The 20,297-nt window shown below is 36.0% G+C and overlaps 1 protein-coding gene across 2 annotated transcripts; it reads left to right on the top strand.

Moving 5' to 3' along the window:
• Positions 1–3,792: 3,792 nt before the first annotated feature.
• Positions 3,793–19,829, top strand: LOC104236872 (uncharacterized). 2 transcript variants are annotated; one of them, XM_009790906.2, is made up of 24 exons: positions 3,793–4,328; positions 6,264–6,335; positions 7,231–7,274; positions 7,366–7,477; positions 7,593–7,664; positions 8,129–8,191; positions 9,262–9,339; positions 9,422–9,514; positions 9,704–9,823; positions 11,060–11,146; positions 11,552–11,761; positions 11,841–11,888; positions 12,455–12,703; positions 14,057–14,163; positions 14,388–14,632; positions 14,883–14,951; positions 15,046–15,110; positions 16,261–16,430; positions 16,511–16,589; positions 17,722–17,977; positions 18,290–18,335; positions 18,475–18,583; positions 19,158–19,220; positions 19,442–19,829. In XM_009790906.2, the coding sequence occupies exons 1-24, from the start codon at positions 3,999–4,001 to the stop codon at positions 19,520–19,522; spliced, it is 2,868 nt and encodes a 955-aa protein (XP_009789208.1). In that variant the 5' UTR covers positions 3,793–3,998; the 3' UTR covers positions 19,523–19,829. The 2 variants fall into 2 exon arrangements, with proteins under 2 accessions (XP_009789208.1, XP_009789211.1); XM_009790909.2 differs by lacking the exon at positions 9,262–9,339.
• Positions 19,830–20,297: the final 468 nt, after the last annotated feature.

Here is a 20,297-nt window from a genome sequence, read left to right as displayed (position 1 = left end):
AAAATGTGAAGGCAATGTTTACCATCAAATTGGTACGGAAAAATAATAAAGAATGTCGCTGATTATGATCTATTCCTTGAAGAGAATTTGAGTTGTGATAAGCATAGAGAATGCAGACCCATTTCTGAAGGTGAATGTGGCAATATGTGATAAAAGTAAGGAATAAAAACGTGCAATGCATGATTGGATCAATACCGCACAACTCACCTCTACGAGAGGTTTGAGTGAAATAAAGAGAATGAACATAATTGTGGTTATCAAAAATATTTTTCCATGCTTATAAAAAGTTATTAAAGGCAAAAGTAAAACAAGAAATGATTTCGCTTATGATGATTTTGACCATGACAATTATTATGATATGATTTTCTCCGTGAATGAGACATTCACCATATGGATGGTATGAAAAAATATTTTGTAGTACAAAATGAATTAAGAGCTCCGGAAGAACTAATTTGTTACTATCCAGATGGATAAAATTGTTCTTGATATTGTAGTAAGTCTCAAAGGAAACTTTTGAGTTTCAAATATATTAGACAAAGTGGTTGGCATATTGAAACTATAAATAAAAGGAAGATTGAATATCTTCATATTACTATAATCATACCAGGTAAATATAAAAGGTTACCCGACTTTTCTTCTAATTGTACTACAGATATATAAACATGATGATGGAATCACACGCCATAGTAAATTAAATATTTATTGAAACAAATATTAGTTGGCACGACCGGTTGACTATTCCGGTTCAATTATAATGCGAAAAATGATTGCAAATTCACATTGGCATATATTGAAGAATTAGGAGATTCTTCGAGAATTCTCATGTACGACTTGTTCTCATGATAAACTGATTACTATACCAACTGGGGTTGAGATTGTATTCCTTGATTTTTGGAACGTATAAAAGGTGATATATATGGGCTCAGTCACCTGCCGTGTGGACCGTTTACTAGATGCATCTATTGTATGGTCACATGTGCATTTGTTATCAACTTGCTATTTGATTTTTGCAATGTTATTTGCTCAAATTATTAGAGCACAATTTCAGAATATAAATTATGATAATTTATCTTGATAATGCTAGTTTAAATCCAAGTTGATTTAGCAAAAATTGTATGCCTCCAATTATAGCTAAACCATTGGTTATGAGAACAAAATTCGCAAATAGAAATTTGGTATGAGGTGTATTATTTAATATATAATAGTACTTGTACGCATCTAGCCAACAAATTATGATAAATTCTCCCCATCACAATTGGTTTAGGGTCAGGAACCAAATATTTTCATCTAAAAATATGGATGTGCTATATGATTTAATTGTGCTGCCACAACGCATAAAGATGGGTTCTTAATGAAGGTTGGGAAATGTGTTGGTGATCCCGATATTAGGGGGAAAAAATGGGCAGCTGAAAAAATGATACGTAAAAAGAATTATTATGAATACATCTAGATCCTCGTACAAGAAAATGTAAACTATTTTCAAAATATTACCAGGCACATTTGCTGACCCAAAGCTAAATGTCATATTCCAGCTACTAATGCTCGAAATAGAATAACGCCCATGATGGACAAAGTTTATGGCACGCATGAAGCGTAGTAGACAAATCGGTTCCAAAGATAAAACTCCTTGAAGAAGGAGGGAACAAATGTTCAAAATGGTCATAATAAGGAAGCAAGTGCTTTATAAGAGAACCATGACATAACACTTTATAAGACCTCATGGGAGAGGCTCAGGTACCTAAAAATAATGAGATCTCGATAAGTTATGTGTTTATTGTGCGATGATGGAACCAATGTAAAATGATAGTCGACGATGTTGTTAATATAATGTAGCGCTCAATATTATTAATATTGACGAGGATCTTGAGCTCAAATCTGTCATGGAATTTGGACAGATAAATGATTGGCAGATGAAAAATATGCAATGAAAATTAACTTCATCTGAAAAATATGAAGTTGACGGATAGTCCCAGCAGCTGAAAGAATAAAGGCTATATGGAGATATTGAAATATGATTAATATTTTTATATTACAAAAGGAATCCTTGATATAGATTTATTTATTCTAACAAATATTATCAAGGTTTTGTTGGTTATACAAATGCAGGGCATAGTTCATTGTTCAAACGATCTATTTTCATGTGAGGGTAATGCCATATTATTATTCTACAAAGTAGTTAATTGTTAATACTTATTCAAGTCATGCCAAGATAAGCAACTGATAAAGCAAGTGACTCAACACACAACAGACGTGTGACTTTTCTTTGAAGAGATGATTCCAATAATATTGAAGACGATGCTGCTTGCATAGCTCAATTGAAAGAAAGATATATTGAAGGAGACAAAATAAAGCACATTTCGCCAAAGTTTTTTTTAGAGACAATCTTCAATAGAAAGATGAAATAGATGTTCAAGAAATTCGTTCAAGTGTTAATTTGGCGAAATAATTATACACGCTTGGAATTCGTTGTTTCCAATAAATAAAGTGATGTTTTCATCAGGGGGAGTCACGTACGTGCTGCACTCTTTTTTCCTTAGCTGAGGTTTTATCCCAGTGGATTTTCCTAGCAAGATTTTTAATGAGGCAACAAACAATGGTATTACAAGATATGTGTATTCTTTTTCCTTCACTAAATTTTTTTTTTCACATGGTTTTTTCTTAGTAAGGTTTTAATGAGGCACATTATCTATGGACATCAAAGGGGGAGTGTTATAAATAATATCTAGTGGTGGATGTCCATAACTCCTAAATGAGTAATACCCACTACTCTTCTCCATTATCTCCATAACTCCCACTACTCCAATACCTATGGAGTTATGGTTGTAACTCTCATACCTCCATAACCTCCTCATGATCTTCCTCCATGATCTCAAATGTTTAATGTCATATTTATGGCATTCTTTTGTATACCTCTATGTAATACTATAAATAGAGGATGAGAAGTGATATTGTATATACTTGACACACTTAGAAGAAATAAGAAGCTCTTATCTCTTGCTCTCTATTTCTTGTCTATTTTTTTGTTTCATATTGTCATTTTGATTTAGTTTCTTAACACATATGTTCATTTTGACATGTAATAATTTTTTTTTCTTCTTGTCTCTTCTTGCCTGTTTTTTGGATATACCTTAACCAAACTATTAGAAAAATAAATTAACATTAGGCAATGAGATCATACCTTCTCTTTAGTCAAATGAATCTTCGAGCGTTGAACATAAATAAGCTCAAGATTCTTAGGTGAGGAAATATAGTTTTTTAGGGAAAAACAAACAAACTCAATAATTTCAGATTAAAATAAAATGCAGATTTGACTATACAAATAAATATTAGGTGATGACCCATAAATTCTTTCTTGTTACATTCTTCATAATCTTTCAAAAAATGGGCTAAATTCTTCAAAATTTAACACTTTTTTGTCGCACTTTATGATAGTACTTGAGGAGAGTCTTGGAGCAACAATTAAGTTGTTTTTGTATGACTTGTAGGTTACGGGTTCGAGGCGTGAAAGCGGTCCTTCTCGTGAACGCGAAATGCTTTGTGTAATGAATTGTCTTTTTTTATTTATGATACTCCCTTAACTGGGCATAAAATTCAAGAAATAAGAAAATTTTATAAATTTACATAAATATTTATGTTATTATAAATTATTTCATAAAAAGTTAATTATAACTATTTTTTAACAAACTAAAGAAAAATTTATCGCATAAATTGAACGGAGACGGAGGGTACCACTTCGTCGATTTGTATAATAAAGAGATTAAGTTAATGATATCCGTATTAGCAAATGAAATAACGAACAAGACAAAGCGGCAACCAACGGACACGACAATGACGAAAGACTCTCTCTCCTAAACCCAAAAAATTAAACAAATGAAGCAAATTCAGCTCTGCCGTCCCAGCACCAATCCTTTTATAATCACCTTCTGCTATGCTTATTATTCCTCACTCTCACTCATTAATTACTCTTTAATTACCTTTAATCGTCAAAAATCTCCCAAATGGCTTCTTCCTTTTCAATCAACTCCATAAATCCTAATACCAAATACCTCAGCCACCTTAGAAACTACTCTTTTCCGGCCTCTGTGTTAAGAAGAACTATAAATTTCCCCGTAAAAAAGAGTAGTAATTTGAGCTGTAAAAGGAGAAGTTGCAGAGTTGGGATAGTTAGGGCATCATCTTCTACTGAAGTAGTTGATGATCGTGGGAGTGCTGACGTGGAGAGGGCCCACAATGGGAAGGTTCTGAGAGTGGGCCTTATTTGTGGTGGCCCATCTGCTGAGCGTGGAATTTCTTTGAACTCTGCTCGATCAGTTCTCGATCATATTCAGGTGCAAATCCAATTTTCCCGCCAAAATTATTGTCATTAATAAAGAAATTAGATTTGTATGGTTTCTTTATCTCTTAACTAGTTAAGAACTAATTGTGGAAGTACTGTAGCTATGCTAATTTGAACATACGTTTTGGGGTTGAAATATGAAACTAGCCGTTTTTGTATTGATGAAGTGCAACTTTTGCAGAAGAGGATTAAATTTAAACTAACGAGAGCAAGATTTTTGAAAAGAATTTCTAATAATCCTGTAGTTATACTAAATTCATGTTGTGAAAATGATGCAAGTTCAAAACTTTTTTTGTGGTTGCTTATCAATTTTTTTCTTTAAATTGATGAACTGAAGAAAACATTTACGTATGTTGATTTTTACACTGTCCTAGCTTGACCTGAAAATGTTTTAAGTCAAGCTCTTTGACAGAGTGGATGTTCTGTTTTGATGCAGCAAAAAAGAAAATTGTTGCTGTAATTGCCTATTTAAAGTTAAAACTCCTTTTGATGAAGGGTCGCGGTGAGAGTTGAAACCAAATTCTCAACCTGCTGTGATATTATGATGAAGTGTGTGACCACCTTATTTAAAAGTTTAAGTTGTTAGAGAGGAGACACAATTATTTGCTTATGATTGGTCTCTATGACGCGTCTTCACGTGCTGGCTTGACTCAGATGGATGATTTAGTTGACTAGTTGAGTGTTATTTGGCTGCCACATATTACACATTAGTGTTGAAATTGGCAAAATGTTTGTCCCACATCGGTGGGAAAACAAAAGTTGGGGGGATTTTCCCCCTATAAAAAAAGGCTTAATGTTTAGGATTTAAACACACCTCTCATTTGCCTTCTCATCTGTTTAAGGCATTTGTATCTTCTCTCTTTAGTATTATTTCACTTGTATTTTTGGAGTGAAATAAAATATTGGTTGTGTCCGAGGAGTAAGCAAAATTAGCCGAACCTCGTAAATTCTGGTGTTCCCTTTATTGTTGCTTTATTGTCTTATTTATTATTTGGTGGCTGTCATAATTTTTGGTATAGTAGAGGCTGTGAAAGAGGCAATTTGGCTTCAAGGATTGCTAAAGGAGCTTGGTGTTGAACAAAAAGGTATCACAATTTTTTGTGATAGTCAAAGTGCTATTCAATTAGCGAAAAACCAAGTGTATCATGCAAGGACGAAGCACATTGATGTTCGGTATCATTTCGTACGAGAAATCATAGAAGAAGGTGGAGTCACAGTGAAGAAAATTCATACTACGGAGAATCCTGCTGATATGCTGACAAAGGTGGTGACTGCGATCAAGTTTCAACATTGTTTGGATTTGATCAACATTGTTGAACACTGAAGATTGAAGATGAAGACACAACCAAAATTTGTTATTGAGAGAAAATTGAAGATGTGGAATTTTGCCAAGGTGGAGATTTGTTGAAATTGGCAAAATGTTTGTCCCACATCGGTGGGAAAACAAAAGTTGGGGGGATTTTCCCCCTATAAAAGAAGGCTTAATGTTTAGGATTTAAACACACCTCTCATTTGCCTTCTCATCTGTTTAAGGCATTTGTATCTTCTCTCTTTAGTATTATTTCACTTGTATTTTTGGAGTGAAATAAAATATTGGTTGTGTCCGAGGAGTAGGCAAAATTAGCCGAACCTCGTAAATTCTGGTGTTCCCTTTATTGTTGTTTTATTGTCTTATTTATTATTTGGTGGCTGTCATAATTTTTGGTATAGTAGTTGTGACTTATTCACACTATATACATTTGGCTTCCGCAACAATTGGTATCAGAGCCAAGGTACTGTCTAAGTATGCTCTGTTGTTGCTAAGAAATAGGAGACTATTATGTTTTACTAATGTAATGATAGTTGATTGTTCCGTGTCTATTATTTGTGTTATGGAAAAATATTTGTTCTTTCATTTTGTGATTTACGCTTTCCAGTGCTTGAGCAGGGGGACGATTTGGATGTTAGCTGCTATTACATTGATAGCAACCTCAATGCCTATGCTATATCCACTGCGCAGGTTTGCAGATTAAACATATGCACCCTTTAACCCGTACTTTCTGTCCTTTTCGCTATAAGTTACTGTAATAATTGATCACCTATATTTAGGGGGACTTGGAAGCAGGGTAAGAAAAGTCTTCATTAGGAGCACCTTTCCACTATGAATTTATTACAGTCTGGTTGCTATTCAAAAAGATTCTGGGATTATCAAGACGTGGTTGATTGATAGGTGGAGATTCTTGTCGAAATGAATATGGGATAATCTGTCTCTACTGAGATGGATGATCTCAGAATGTGCATCAATAATTATCTTAACAAGAATTATAGGTGCCGTTTTCTTGACGAAAAAAAGTAGGTTATAGAGCTAGAATTGAATTTACAGAAGCTATTAGTTCATTAATTATTATTATTGTTATTATTATTATTATTATTACTATTATTATAATATTATTGATCAGTGTGATGGTTCATTTTGTTTATGCAGTTTTATTAGTATAATAAGTTGCTTGGTAAAGAGTTCATTTTAAATTTATAAGCACTTCTGACTTATTTTTTCCTTTAGATTCTAAAATCTTCAGTAAGCCAATCGTTCCTTTTCTCCTTTTCCATTCAGTTTGATCCGATTATTGGCTCATAATCCATGAGCTTGAATTTGGATTAAACCTCAGAGGATATTTAATTCCTGCTTTCTCATTCTGCAATGTGAATCTTGGCCATTGGCCAGACCCAATATGCATTTGGAAAGAACCAATTCTCAGACTAAGTTTAACTCATTGATAGTTTATAAGCTTGATAAAAGAAAAAACTCATTGATGCTTTATCCCTTGTGCTTCTCCTAGGCACTGGGCATCTCCTGTATCTTTTGTGGTTTTGGCTATTGATAATTTAGTTTTCTTGTTAAATTTCACATATAGGTATACTCAAACACTCCTGCAGACTTTGATTTCAAACTTGAGAGGTTAGTTGTCACAGCTGAACATCCGAGCTTGTTATAGTGTAAAATTTTCCGTGCTTGTTTTAGTTGAAATGTTCTCATATTGTATTTGCAGCCTTGCCCAAGGCTTCCGGTCATTATCTGACTTTACAGAACACCTTGCTTCTTCTGTGGACATAGTTTTTCCTGTTATACATGGTCGTTTTGGTGAAGATGGTGGCGTTCAGGTTTTTGTACTGAAACACTTAAGAACTTTCACACGTGCTGATTGCTTTCTGTTTTTCAAAGCTTAAACGAATTCCTTTTCTTATGTTTTCACATGTGTCTTGATTCATTTTTTAGGAGCTATTGGAACGATCAAATATTCCATTTGTTGGAACAGGGTCCACCCATTGTCAAAAAGCATTTGATAAAGTAAAATACCTGTCGCATCTACTTTATTTTTATTTTTTCTGATCTGGCATGGTTTTCTTATATCAGTTGAGACCAACTAGAATGTATGTATTGATTACATTATGTATGCTGTTCGTTTGAAGAATGAATCCATTAATCTCAAAAATAACTTTTTATTCGTTTAAATTGTTTGGTTGTATTTGAACTCTAGTAATTTTTAATTTGAACCACAGTCCTATTCTGAAACTGAAACCTTTGATCTTCATTTTGATATTTTAGTTGATTTATGAGTGTGTTTAAGAGATATAAATTCATATTAAAGTACATCGGAACCACATGCTAATGTACTAGATTGATCATGTCAGCAAGAAATTTTTACTAGAATCGTCCATGGTCTAGCAGGCTGCTGTCCATAATGCATTATCCATCCAAACTGCTCTTTGATTAATAGATGATATTGATGCTTCTTTCAAAATTTTCAACAGTATGATGCATCGTTGGAGCTTGACAGACAAGGTTTCGTGACTGTACCTAATTTTCTCATACAGGTGTGATCTGTGTTTATTTGTGTTTCATCAAGGTCTTTTAGTTCTGCTTTTGACCTTCTGTATCATGTGCTTTCTTCTGTTTGAAGTTTCCATATGCAGGCATATATTACTACTGTTAAAAATGGTCTTCCAACTTTATTTTTTTTTGGGTCCTATTTCCCTATTCAAACTGTATCTGCTAAGTTTGACATCATATTTCTTACAAAAAGGCTTGAACTTGCTTATCTTATCTAGCTGAGGAATATTCACAACTCAGCTTGTTTCCGATTCCCCCTGATAATGATTACATAATCTGTAACAGCCCAGCCCGATATTGTCCGCTCTGGGCCTAGGCCCTCACGGGTTTAAAACGCGTCACTAGGGTCTAAGGCTTGTTAATTTATATATCCAACATCCCTCTTGTGTTTTTGCCGATGTGGGACTCTGTCTAAAGCCTACACCCCCTCTTATGGACTCAGCGTCCTCGCTGAGGTTTGCCCCACCGCATGGGATTTGCCTAGACTCAGCACTGAGGTTTGCCCCGCCTAACCGGGATTTGCCTAAACTCAGTTGAACTCTGATCCACCATCGGCATGGCTGACACAAGAGTGGCTCTGATACCATCTGTAACAGCCCAACCCGCTAGTGATATTGTTGCCTCTGAGCCTAGGCCCTCACGGGTTTAAAACGCGTCACTAGGGTCTAAAGCTTGTTAACTTATATACTCAGCATCCCTCTTTTGTTTTTGCCAATGTGGGACTCTGTCTAAAACCTGAGGTGTTACATAATCTATCCTTATTTTATGTTGAAACTGGGTAAATCTTCCTCTTTCTTCTCTAGATTATCCAATAAAGAGAAGAAGTACCTTTTGCTTCTCTATTCATTTTGTTCTTGGTTGGTTCACTTCCTACTCGACTGTTCCTGTTTTTACATCTACTTTTTGTGTTATAGTATTTATTTTCCTGTATTTTCCCTTGTTGATATGCAAGCCAATGCAACCTACAAGAAGCTGCTTTCTTAAAATATCATTCTTACACCCAAGAAACAGAATTGTACACAAAACTAACTGTGTGGTCTGGTCCTGCTCTTAGGGAAGTGAAATGGATGAATCTGGACTGTCAAAGTGGTTTGACCAAAACCTACTAGACACTAAGTTAGGAAAAGTTGTGGTGAGCACTAAATGGAGCATTTTGGTAGTTTTGCAGCACTCCTCATCCATTATTTACGTTTAGGAGCCATACAAAATTGCAGGTAAAGCCAACAAGAGCAGGATCAAGCATTGGAGTTAGTGTTGCCTATGGTGTCACTGATTCTCTGCAAAAAGCTAACACAATTATTTCTGAGGTAATCTCTTTCTTCTCCGTGCCATTCTTCTTTTTTGTTTTTTAAGTTTGTTATATTATACCTCTTGAAAAGCATTGGTTTTGATGCTGTATTTGATGAAACTGGAAATGGAAGTCCTTTAAATGCTAGGTCGCAGTTTGTATTCAGGCATATATTCAATCAATGAACTATTTTTCATTACTTTGGCAGGGGATTGATGACAAAGTCCTTGTTGAAATTTTCCTTGAAGGAGGTAGTGAATTTACAGCAATTGTCCTTGATGTAGGTTCTGGTTTTGGTTGCCAGCCTGTTGTATTATTGCCAACAGAGGTATATAGATACTTTACTCTCTTTTTGTATTAAGTTTATTAGAGGTTTATAAATTCTCAAAAATGACGGTGAAAGCAACTAGTGCCTGGGTTTGAACTTGCATGAGTACAGTAACTGTAGAGTTTCATTGTGCTGAGGTGTTAAATTGCAGAGATATCAGATAAATAAATCCAAGAATTAGGAACATCTAACATTTCTGCCAGTTTAAATTGCTATTGTCTGTTGAAGATTGATATTTGAAATGTAAGAAATGAAGGGCACCAATGTAAAGTACTATAGACCCTTGTGGTCCGGCCCTTCCCCGGATCCCGCGCATAGCGGGAGCTTAGTGCACCGGGCTGCCCTTTTTATATACGCATTCCATAGGAAGATATCTTTAACTGCTTTCTGAATCTGTATGGTTATCATGCCCTTTCACGTCGTCCCTGATTACAGGCAGAAATTGACACAAAATCTTACATTGGTATGATGGAAAGCCAAATTTCCGTCAACTTTCTTTTATAACGGTGATAATTGTCATTTAGCAAAGTGATATTCTTTGGTTTCTCAAAAGAAAAACGAAAAAGAAAAAACTAAGTGATACTCTTTGGTGGTCCATTATTGAGCTTATAGATTTTGATACCGATCCCTTTCAGCTCTGCAAGTGTGCCAGATTAGGAAATACTTATCTAAAGTGGCTCATCATGCATTTAGTGCGGAGCAATTAGTATTCTCACATTTGAGTAATGTTAGAGCAGAAGTTACTGACAGTCTGCCGCTGCTTGCTTTTGTGGGGCTATGCTAGTACGTCGAGGACTTGAACTTCATTAAGTTATCTTTTGTAACATAGAGGGCGAAACCTTTTTTGTCAGTTCCCTAATTACTTGTTAACGTTTTCTCATGTACAAAGGATCCAGTGCTGAAAAGATTATTCATACAAAATGTTGTTATTGGAAATAAATTTGTTGAAACTGTGTTCTGCTATTAAATCGGCAAGGAACGACAAGGCTATTTACTATCATCATGGTTGATGTTTTGCTTCATGTAACACCAATTACGGACCACTGCTTATTAAGGATTGTGTAGGTCAATGAGTAGATCCTTATGTTTGATTATCATTAATGAAAGAGTTGAGAGAAAGTGTTTTCTTTCTGCCTTTTTTCTCACAAGATTTCTGATGAAATGTAGTCAATAGCTATAGCAATGAATTTCTCAATTTTTTTTATGCTCTATGTGTTTAATGGCCACCATGTTCAGGTGGAGCTGCAATCACATGGCACTGTTGATGTTAGGGAGAAAGACGCTATATTTAACTATCGACGGAAGTATCTCCCTACTCGGCAGGTAGTGTAAATTTTCTGGTTGATGGAATGTGCACCTAAAACTCTAGGGACATGTTTTACTGTTCTTTGTTTCTTTCCTTTTTCCTTTCATTTTTAAGCATAATGATGACATCCTCAATGTGATCGATAATAGCATGGCATTGAAGACATAAGTAAATGCGTTTCATATCTCTTGTTCATTCATTTTACATTCCATAGTTAAGGTTGTCTCTACCCTATATAAACACAACTTTACTAGGTTATGACAAATATCGAACGATTGGTGATACAGAGGTCCTTTGCTTTTGTTTAATTTGCTGGCATGCTTTTCTGATTTAAATCTCTCATGTCTTATCTCAAAGCTCAAAATGTACTTATAGATTTCTTCTTGCTTATATTAATCTAAACAGCACGGCAATTATTGCAGGTTGCTTATCACACTCCACCTAGATTCTCTGTGGATGTGATTTCAAAGATACGTGAAGGGGCGTCATTACTATTTCAGCGGCTTGGTTTGCGTGATTTTGCTCGAATTGATGGCTGGTTTTTGCCGCCTTCTATGAAAGCTTCCTCTTTTGCAGGAAACAAATTTGGAAGGACTAATTCTGGCACAGTTATATTCACCGATATCAACTTGGTGAGATAGCTTACTGACTGTCCCTGTATTTTCTCATCAGTATTTATGCTTGACCTGTTATGTACCTTCTTCTCCCCAGATCAGTGGAATGGAACAAACGAGTTTCTTATTTCAGCAAGCGTCAAAGGTACTCCCAATACTGGTCCTTGGTTTATTGCTGATGAACATTACGTGAAATTTCCAGCCTGCTTCAGTATAGGCCCGTCGATCTTCAAATCTTGTGGTGTCATTTTATCTGTAAAACATGTGGTATCATTAAACTTTCCATGCTATAGGTGTCCGTACAGACCATCGGAAAGTCCATTTGGCATGAACTGCCTTTTCCTCTAGAAGAATGTCCATCTGGCGTAAATTTTGTGTGCTCAATATCTTGAATAAAAAAGAAAGTGGTATGCTGTTATGAGGTTTCATCTGGAACAAATCTGTACTATCTTATATATGGAAGTTCTGATTTGTGAACAGTATCCTATCCTTACCCCCCAATCAAACATGCAAACATAAGAACCCTTAAAAAGAAAAGCAGGGGATAATAAAATTCCTTGTGAGAGAACTGGTAGATATACAGTCCATTTGAGTAACTTGATATATACCGGTATCACAACTTCTAGTGGTGGTATTATACATGTTTCCTATAAATTAGCTAGCTCCAGTCTTGCTGAATGTAATGAGTTTGTGCATATCTTTCCATGTCAGGTTGGATTTTCACACTCAAATATTCTCCGGACCATCATCCAACATGCTTGCTTGCGGTTTCCAGCTCTTTTGTCACATAATATCATATCAAGTCCCTCGAGAAGGAGATCAAAATCTGCATCAGTAACTGAAGCATTTATTAAACAACATAAGAAAGTTTACGTCATCTTTGGTGGTGACACCTCTGAACGCCAAGTATCTCTTATGAGCGGAACCAATGTTTGGCTGAATCTAAGAGCATCTGATGATGTAAGTTTTCGTGTCTACCAGACTAATGAATCTTCTATTCTGAACATAATACTGCGACTCAGGGACTGAATCCTTTTTTTTTTTTTTTTGGTAATACATAAAAGACAATTGTTGATTATTGGAATGGAATGGGGCCGAATAGTGTGGAATGGAGGTAGAGGATTCATATAGCTGACCCCGACTAGTTTGGGATTTAGGCATGGTTACATGTATTTTCATATGGTAATTTTTTTTATTCCCACTTTTGTCTCGAGCAACCCTCGCTTGTTGCCTCAGGGACTGATTCTTCAGTTTGTTTAGTATTATTGATAGCTGAATGGCTAACTTTATAGAGGCAAATGACACTACCGGAAGCTTTAAAATTGTCTTATTTCAGTTAATGAATTATGAGTTGATCATTTCCATTACCCTTAATTCATGGCTTTCTTTACTATGCTTGGGTCAGTCCTCTTGCTCCAGTGTTGCTGAAATTCCCAACACTGCCATCTTGATTTAATTTGTAGGGTTGGGGGAAACTAAGTGCTAGAAATTTACATTCAAAATCATGTCCAATTGTCTTCTATCTTACCAGCATTTGAAACTGTCTTTACATTGGTTGGTTGGAGTTCTGATGATCCCTGCGGTTTTCAAGTAGTGTTCAACTGAATATTTATTAATCATATTCAATTGATTGGTCTAAGGTTATTGACAAAAAAGATGTGTCTAAGGCACTTTCATTTCTTTTTGCCCAAGTCACTTCTTTTTTGTCTACAGCTGGTGTTTTATGCAGGCATGGGAAAGAGGGTTCTTAGTTATTAGTTCAGGTGTAGGTGTCACTGTGTCAGCAGATAGTGACATAACAATCGGTTTTATTATAAAATTCTGTTAATGTTTCATCTGTCCATGGTGCCTGTCCTGTCTATGCCTGGAGTTTAATCTGTACCCCCCCCCCCCCCCAGAGGAAATCCATATGTTAAATTGGTTGCCGTCAAGTGTTTAGATGGCCGAGTTGGTCAGGTGCCAGATTAAGGTTCTGGTCCAAAAGGGCTTGGGTTCAAAACCTCAAATCCCACTCTCAACACTAAACTTTACCCCACTTGTGGAATTACACTGGGTTTGTTGTTGTTGTAAATTGGTTGTCATCATTTTATATATGGTACTATAACAAAGATCAGATGTGTTTAGTTAGAAACAAATGATGGAAAAGATCTCTTGCCTTTGGTAATAGTTAGGACAAGAGTACAACTTCCTTGTATTCTTGTTCGTCAAATGTTGCTTTCTCTCACTTCTTTAGCAGTTTAATTGTGATCTTTTCTTAGATGTTCACAAATTTATCCTGGCAATACCATGATGTGGCAATTTTGCTGTTTGCAGCTTGAAGTGACGCCGTGCTTGCTTGCCCCTGCAACGAGCTATTCTGATGTTTCAGACTTCGGTAAACATGAAGTAGATAAGAAGTTTAAGACAGTATGGACATTGCCGTAAGTGTATTTGCTATTGCAGTAGACTACAAGTGGATTGCATATCTTATGGCCTACTTTACTCATCCTTTTTACTTTTCTTGTCGCAACTGTTAGCTAAACTTCTTTGAACTAGAATCCAACTTAGTTTGTGCTATGGCAACCTTAGGAGGACGTAAGGTTTTCATCCTCCTAGTCTTGAATATTATCTTAGTGCAAGTCGAACCCTTTTTCTTGGTGTACAGTTATTCCCTTTTGCTGAGACATACTACAGAAGAAGTCCTTGATGCGTGTCTAGAGGCAATTGAACCCAATCGGGCAGCTCTGACATCTCACTTGCGAAACCAAGTTATGGATGATCTCACGAGAGGTCTTAGAAAGCTCAGTTGGTTCAATGGGTTTGATATATCTGATGAATTACCGAAGAAATTTTCCCTGGAGCAGTGGGTGAAGCTGGCTAAGGAATCTCAGGCAACTGTTTTCATTGCAGGTCAGTAGATGAGTACATGATTATACCTTTTTGGCAACTGTTAAACCGCCTTAGTATGTGCTACTTCTTTTACATATTTATGTTTGCTTCAGTAATCTGCTACGAAATAAGTAGATAAAATAAAGTGGCATATAGTTCAGCTATATATTCATCCCCGTGAGAAAATAATAGGTTATAACACTATCAACTTTCATTAGATGTTATCTTTTAATATCTGGAAGTAATGATGCCATCGTGCTCCAATTGACAGTGCATGGAGGCATTGGAGAAGATGGTACACTTCAATCTTTACTAGAGGCCGAAGGGGTTCCCTATACAGGTCTGTATTGGCTGTTACATTTGAAAGAAAGGAGTGCAAGCCAACTTGTAATCACTAATCTATAGCTGCTCTTTTGACATTCTTATAATGGAAGGTCCTGGCGTCATTGCTTCAAAAACATGTATGGACAAAGTTGCAACCTCTCTTGCTCTAAAACATGTGAGTTGACTAATCAATGTTCACATTTTAACCGAGAAAGTATCATTTCTTTCTTCACCCCTTGCATTTTATCCGGTGAATGGGATCAAATATCAGTCAGGTCATCGTCCAATTATGCTATTGTGATTAGAAGAGCTCAGCTAATGTTGCATTATTAGCTACAAAACAAGCATGTCATTGGCCACAATCGAGATAACATTAAGTAACAGAACATCCTTATGCATCGGCATATTGATATTATCTTCTCCCTACACAAGTATTTCCTTTAAGCTATTATTTCTAAAGAGGAACATTGCTGTTCAGATAAAAGTTTGTTTTGGTTATGACGTACTTAAAGCAATTGAACTTACATGAGAGCACTTTTCCCTCAACCATGTTTTGATTAGTTTAGAAAGTTTCAGAGCAACAGGTGCTTAGACTACAGCCATAAAAGCTGGACTCCAATGATATTTGTTTAATTCATGGATCAGTTGACTGATTTGCTACTCAAGCTCAATATGTCCTGTATTTTAGTGAATGACTGAGCTTCTATAATTGAGATATACACAACTGAACTGTTACACAGTAGTAAATAAATGCCAGTTTACCACTATTAAATCCCAGCTGCAACATACACAAAAAGGTTATTGAATTGTGTGACCATCTCATCTAAAGCTTAAGCCATTAGAGAGAGTAAACCTTTATTTACTTAATTATGTCTTCAACACGCTCCCTCACGTGCGGGCTTGATTCTTTTTGATGAGCCAAGTACGCAGAAATTCTTTTTGATATTGGGTGGCGGTGAGACTCGAACCCAGGACCTCTGCCTGCTCTGACACTATGTTGAAGTGTGTGACCATCTCATATAAAAGCTTAAGCTATTACAAATAGTACACTTTTATTTACTTAATTATGTCTTCAACAAAAGTTACACACACTTCATAAAGGAGTAAATACTGGGGGTTGAAACCGAGACTTTAAAACCAAGGGCCTCGCCACTTAGGCTAGGCTTCATGCTCGAGTTATTTCTAATTAATTCGACATCTTTAATTTGAAACTTCTTCCACATGGGCTTCATCTGCATGTACCAGTGTAGTCCACAAGCTGATTTTGCATGAACACCTATTAATGTCTATCCCTTGACAAACATAAAAACTCTTTCTCTGGACAGTTGACAGACTTTGGAGTCCTTACAATAAATAAAGATGCGAGGAAGAAGGATGATCTCCTGAAAATGTCCATATCTGATCTCTGGCGTGACTTGAAGTCAAAACTTCACTGTGACACTTTATGTGTTAAACCAGCCAGAGATGGTTGCTCAACTGGTGTGGCCAGATTGTGGTAGTCTTTTGTTCCTCTTCAATTCTGTATGCAAATCTAAGAAAATGCTTCTTGCTATATTAACACTCTGCCTTATGCAGCTGTGAGGGGGACCTTGCCTTTTACATAAACGCACTTCAGGATTGCCTACCTCGTATTCCTCCTAACAGCCTATCAAAGGTATATGTGGACTTCTCTGTTATTGCTCCTCATCTACAAAGCTTTTTCTCTAAGTCACCGGCAGTATTTTATTTTCTCCAAAGCATTGTAATCAGAGTCCTTCAGTTCACAATGTGTTCGATAGGACTGTGCTTGCTTTCATTATTTTGTAGCTGATAGACAACAGGTTTGTCATGTGCTGCTTTCTCTTTAACCTGAATCATTTCTGGAAGTAGTCCTTTCATGATATAATTAATACCAGCAGCTGTAAGTATCATAAAATGAGAACATGCTTAAGAGATTAGTAGAGGTAGGTAAACACAAAGCATAGTCAGTATAGGCCTGTAGTTGCAAAGTTAAAAAAAAGGATATATACTTGCATGACTCCACAAAAATTTAATTTCAGCATGTATTGTGTAAGCATGTAGCCAGTTTTCCATTTCAGACAAAATGGAAAAATATCATATTTGTAGCTGAACCGCCTTATAAGGTAAAGTAATTCGAGCAATCTGCTGCTGTGATCATAAATTATGTGCTTGGCTTGTTGGAAATAAAACATGTCATCATGGTGTTGACGATTCAGACGAGGAATTAGGTGTATTTGCTGGATGAATATTACAAGTTGTTTGCTTATTAAATTGGATGACAATTACAACTTTTGACGGTAAACTCATAAAGTAGAACATAGATAAATTTTGAGCAGTTACATCCTGTTGCTCAATGTATAATGAGATTTTAGACCTGACACACATATATGGCTCTAAATTTTCCATAAACTACTGTCTTCAAGGAGACTCAAAACAGTACAAAAGGCTCTTAATCAAGTTACTCGAACTACAAACTAAACCTTTTTATCAAAGATCAAAAAATTAGTCCTGTCTGGCTATAGCTGTCAATTCTGTCACTATATTTCTGCTTTTCAATTTTCTAGCTTTTTAGTTTTCCAGCTGTTCTGTGAACTTCTCCCACTACTGGTTATCCTTCTCATGTGAACCTTTATTGCTTGATTGGCTCTATTTTTGCCTTTTTAGTGTAATTTATTTCTCAGCAATTACCAATCTGTAATACTTTTAGCTTTGAACACCGGATCATATGATTCTAAGGATCCCTAAGATTATATTGTATAATATATTTTTCTTGGTATCTTATACAGGCACATGGAATGATTGAGATGCCAAACCCTCCTCCAGAGCTCATAATATTCGAACCTTTTGTTGAGACTGATGAGATAGTTGTTGCATCTAAATCCAGAAACGAGATTGCACACAATTTACTCTGGAAAGGGGATAGTAGATGGGTAGAGGTCACTGTTGGTGTTGTAGGAAAACGTGGATCAATGCATTCATTGACTCCTAGTGTAACTGTGAAAGAATCTGGAGGCATATTATCACTGGAGGAGAAATTCCAAGGTATCTCTTCATTGATATCACATTTTCTAGTGTAAGTCATTCTATCGGTTATTTGGATATGCCTGTTGCAAGATGTAACCACAATTCTGTACTTGTAGCAAAAGATAAAAGAAAAGACAGCAGGTAGATGGTCTTGTCCCTATCATCTAGTTATTTCGTTTTTTCCTTAGTCACAGGTTCGTTGAGTAGAGCTTAGTGATTTTAGTTGAAACCATTAACTAATAAGCATTTTCTTGGGATACTGTGGATTCTTTCCTGTCAATGATGACAAGACATTACATGGTTCTGTCTATCAAATTCATGTGTCTGCAGGTGGAACTGGCATCAATCTGACTCCACCGCCACCATCTATTATGAGGTTGGTCACGAAGATTATTCATTTCTACCTTAAAGTAGTTCTTTACCAAGCCAGAAATTGTTCTTTGCAAAATAAACTTTTCTGGGTCTTAAAATTACCTACATATTTCTCACAATATTGCTTTTTTCTTCTCAATCAGTAGTTCCGCCTTGGAAAGGTGTAAAAAGCATATTGAACTTATTGCAAACACTCTACAATTAGAAGGATTTTCACGTATTGATGCATTTGTTCATGCTGACACTGGTGAGGTATGTTACTGTGGAGATTCTTCGAATTGATTGAAAAATACTTTATAATGTCATTAAGGAATGGTCTCTTTTCCAGCAAGTTGCAGTTCATTATGTGCCTCTCGAGATATTGTGACATACTTGGTATGTTTAATTCTATGAGTGCACAGAAAACCACGGTGAAGAGTTTGTTATGTGATTTAGAAAGCTGGAGTAAACTAAACATTTCAAAGTATTCAACGTGTTTGTAGGTCTCTTTTCTATGTGCCTTAGAACCAATTTGTTTTGCAGCCGATAAGTTTATATTGAGTGGTCGAATACTCTGTCCCACTTTGCTCGTTTGAGGTTGAATTGGGGCCAAACTGAGCATTTTAGAGGCAATATTTTCTGTCAATTAATTCAGTGTTCCTGAGTAGAACTTGAGGAATCAAAATCTAAAAATGGATTTCTGCGAACTGCAACACTTACATTTCATACAATTGATTGAACATTTTCTACGGCGAATCAAACTAAAGGTGTAATTAGGAAAGGGATATGCAGATAACAATTTGCAGATCCGTTATGAGATTTAATTGGAGTTGTTCTGTGGTTACAGGTGTTGATTATAGAAGTGAATACAGTTCCTGGAATGACTCCTTCCACTGTCTTAATTCATCAGGTGACATATTTGCTGCTTCTTCAACGATTACATAATTTTGCAATTTGGAACATAAGTCTATTCTATTTAAACGAAAGAACTCTATAGAAATTTAAACTTAGTGAGCAATGCAAATATTACATGCAAGTTCACTTCTGAAGAGATGCTGGAACCCCTAAATCTGCTGAAAACTGAATACCCTAAGCTTTAACCATTGTTATTAAGGTGTTTATTGTATTTAGGCACTTGCAGAGCAACCTCCCCTGTATCCACAGCAGTTCTTTCGCACGTTGCTTGATCTGGCATCGGAGAGATCCATGTGAAGAGTTCAGGGTGTGCATGGCTTTATTTCCTTCTTTGTATCTGTTTTCCATCCATCTATTTCTTTTCCATGCTTTGGAAGTATGCCAATTCAAGGCTGTTTGTAAAATGTAGTGAGGGGAACCTTTCCAGGATTGTTTTGTCTACCAAGTGTACATGTTGAACTACACCAAATGCAGATCTCCCCTCTTGTTCTTCTAATAATCTGATGGTTGTTTTATATTTCCACTGTGTAATCGGGGGGAAGTGCACACTTAGCCAGTAATAAGACATTTATTTACTTTTAAGTCACTATTTAAAATGCCTTTAGTCTTTAGCCACTACTTTAATAAACTTTTACCCGCCCAGACGAAAATACCCTTTTGCTCATAAAATTCAGGACCAAGTGTCCTTAACTTATGAACTTGTTACTGTAAGTTCAGGACTGACTGTCCTTAATTTATGAGCTTTTAAGTCTAAGTTTAGGACTACCTGTCTTTAACTTTTGAACTTGTAACTCTAAGTTCAGGACTACATGTCCTTAACTTTTGAACTTGGAACTCGAAGTTCAAGACTACCTGTCCTTAATTTATGTGCTTGTAACTCTAAGTTAAGGACCAAGTGTCCTTAATATTTGAGCTTCAAACTCCAAGTTCAGGACCAAGTTCAGGACCAAGTGTCCTTAAATTATGAGCTTGTTACTGTAAGTTCAGGACTAACTGTCCTTAATTTATGAGCTTGTAATTCTAAGTTTAGGACTACTTGTCCTTAACTTTTGAACTTGTAACTCTAAGTTTA

Source organism: Nicotiana sylvestris, chromosome 12, assembly GCF_000393655.2.
Source record: "Nicotiana sylvestris chromosome 12, ASM39365v2, whole genome shotgun sequence".
In the NCBI taxonomy this organism is placed as follows: domain Eukaryota; kingdom Viridiplantae; phylum Streptophyta; class Magnoliopsida; order Solanales; family Solanaceae; genus Nicotiana; species Nicotiana sylvestris.
This window is presented reverse-complemented; position numbering and strand designations above follow the sequence as displayed.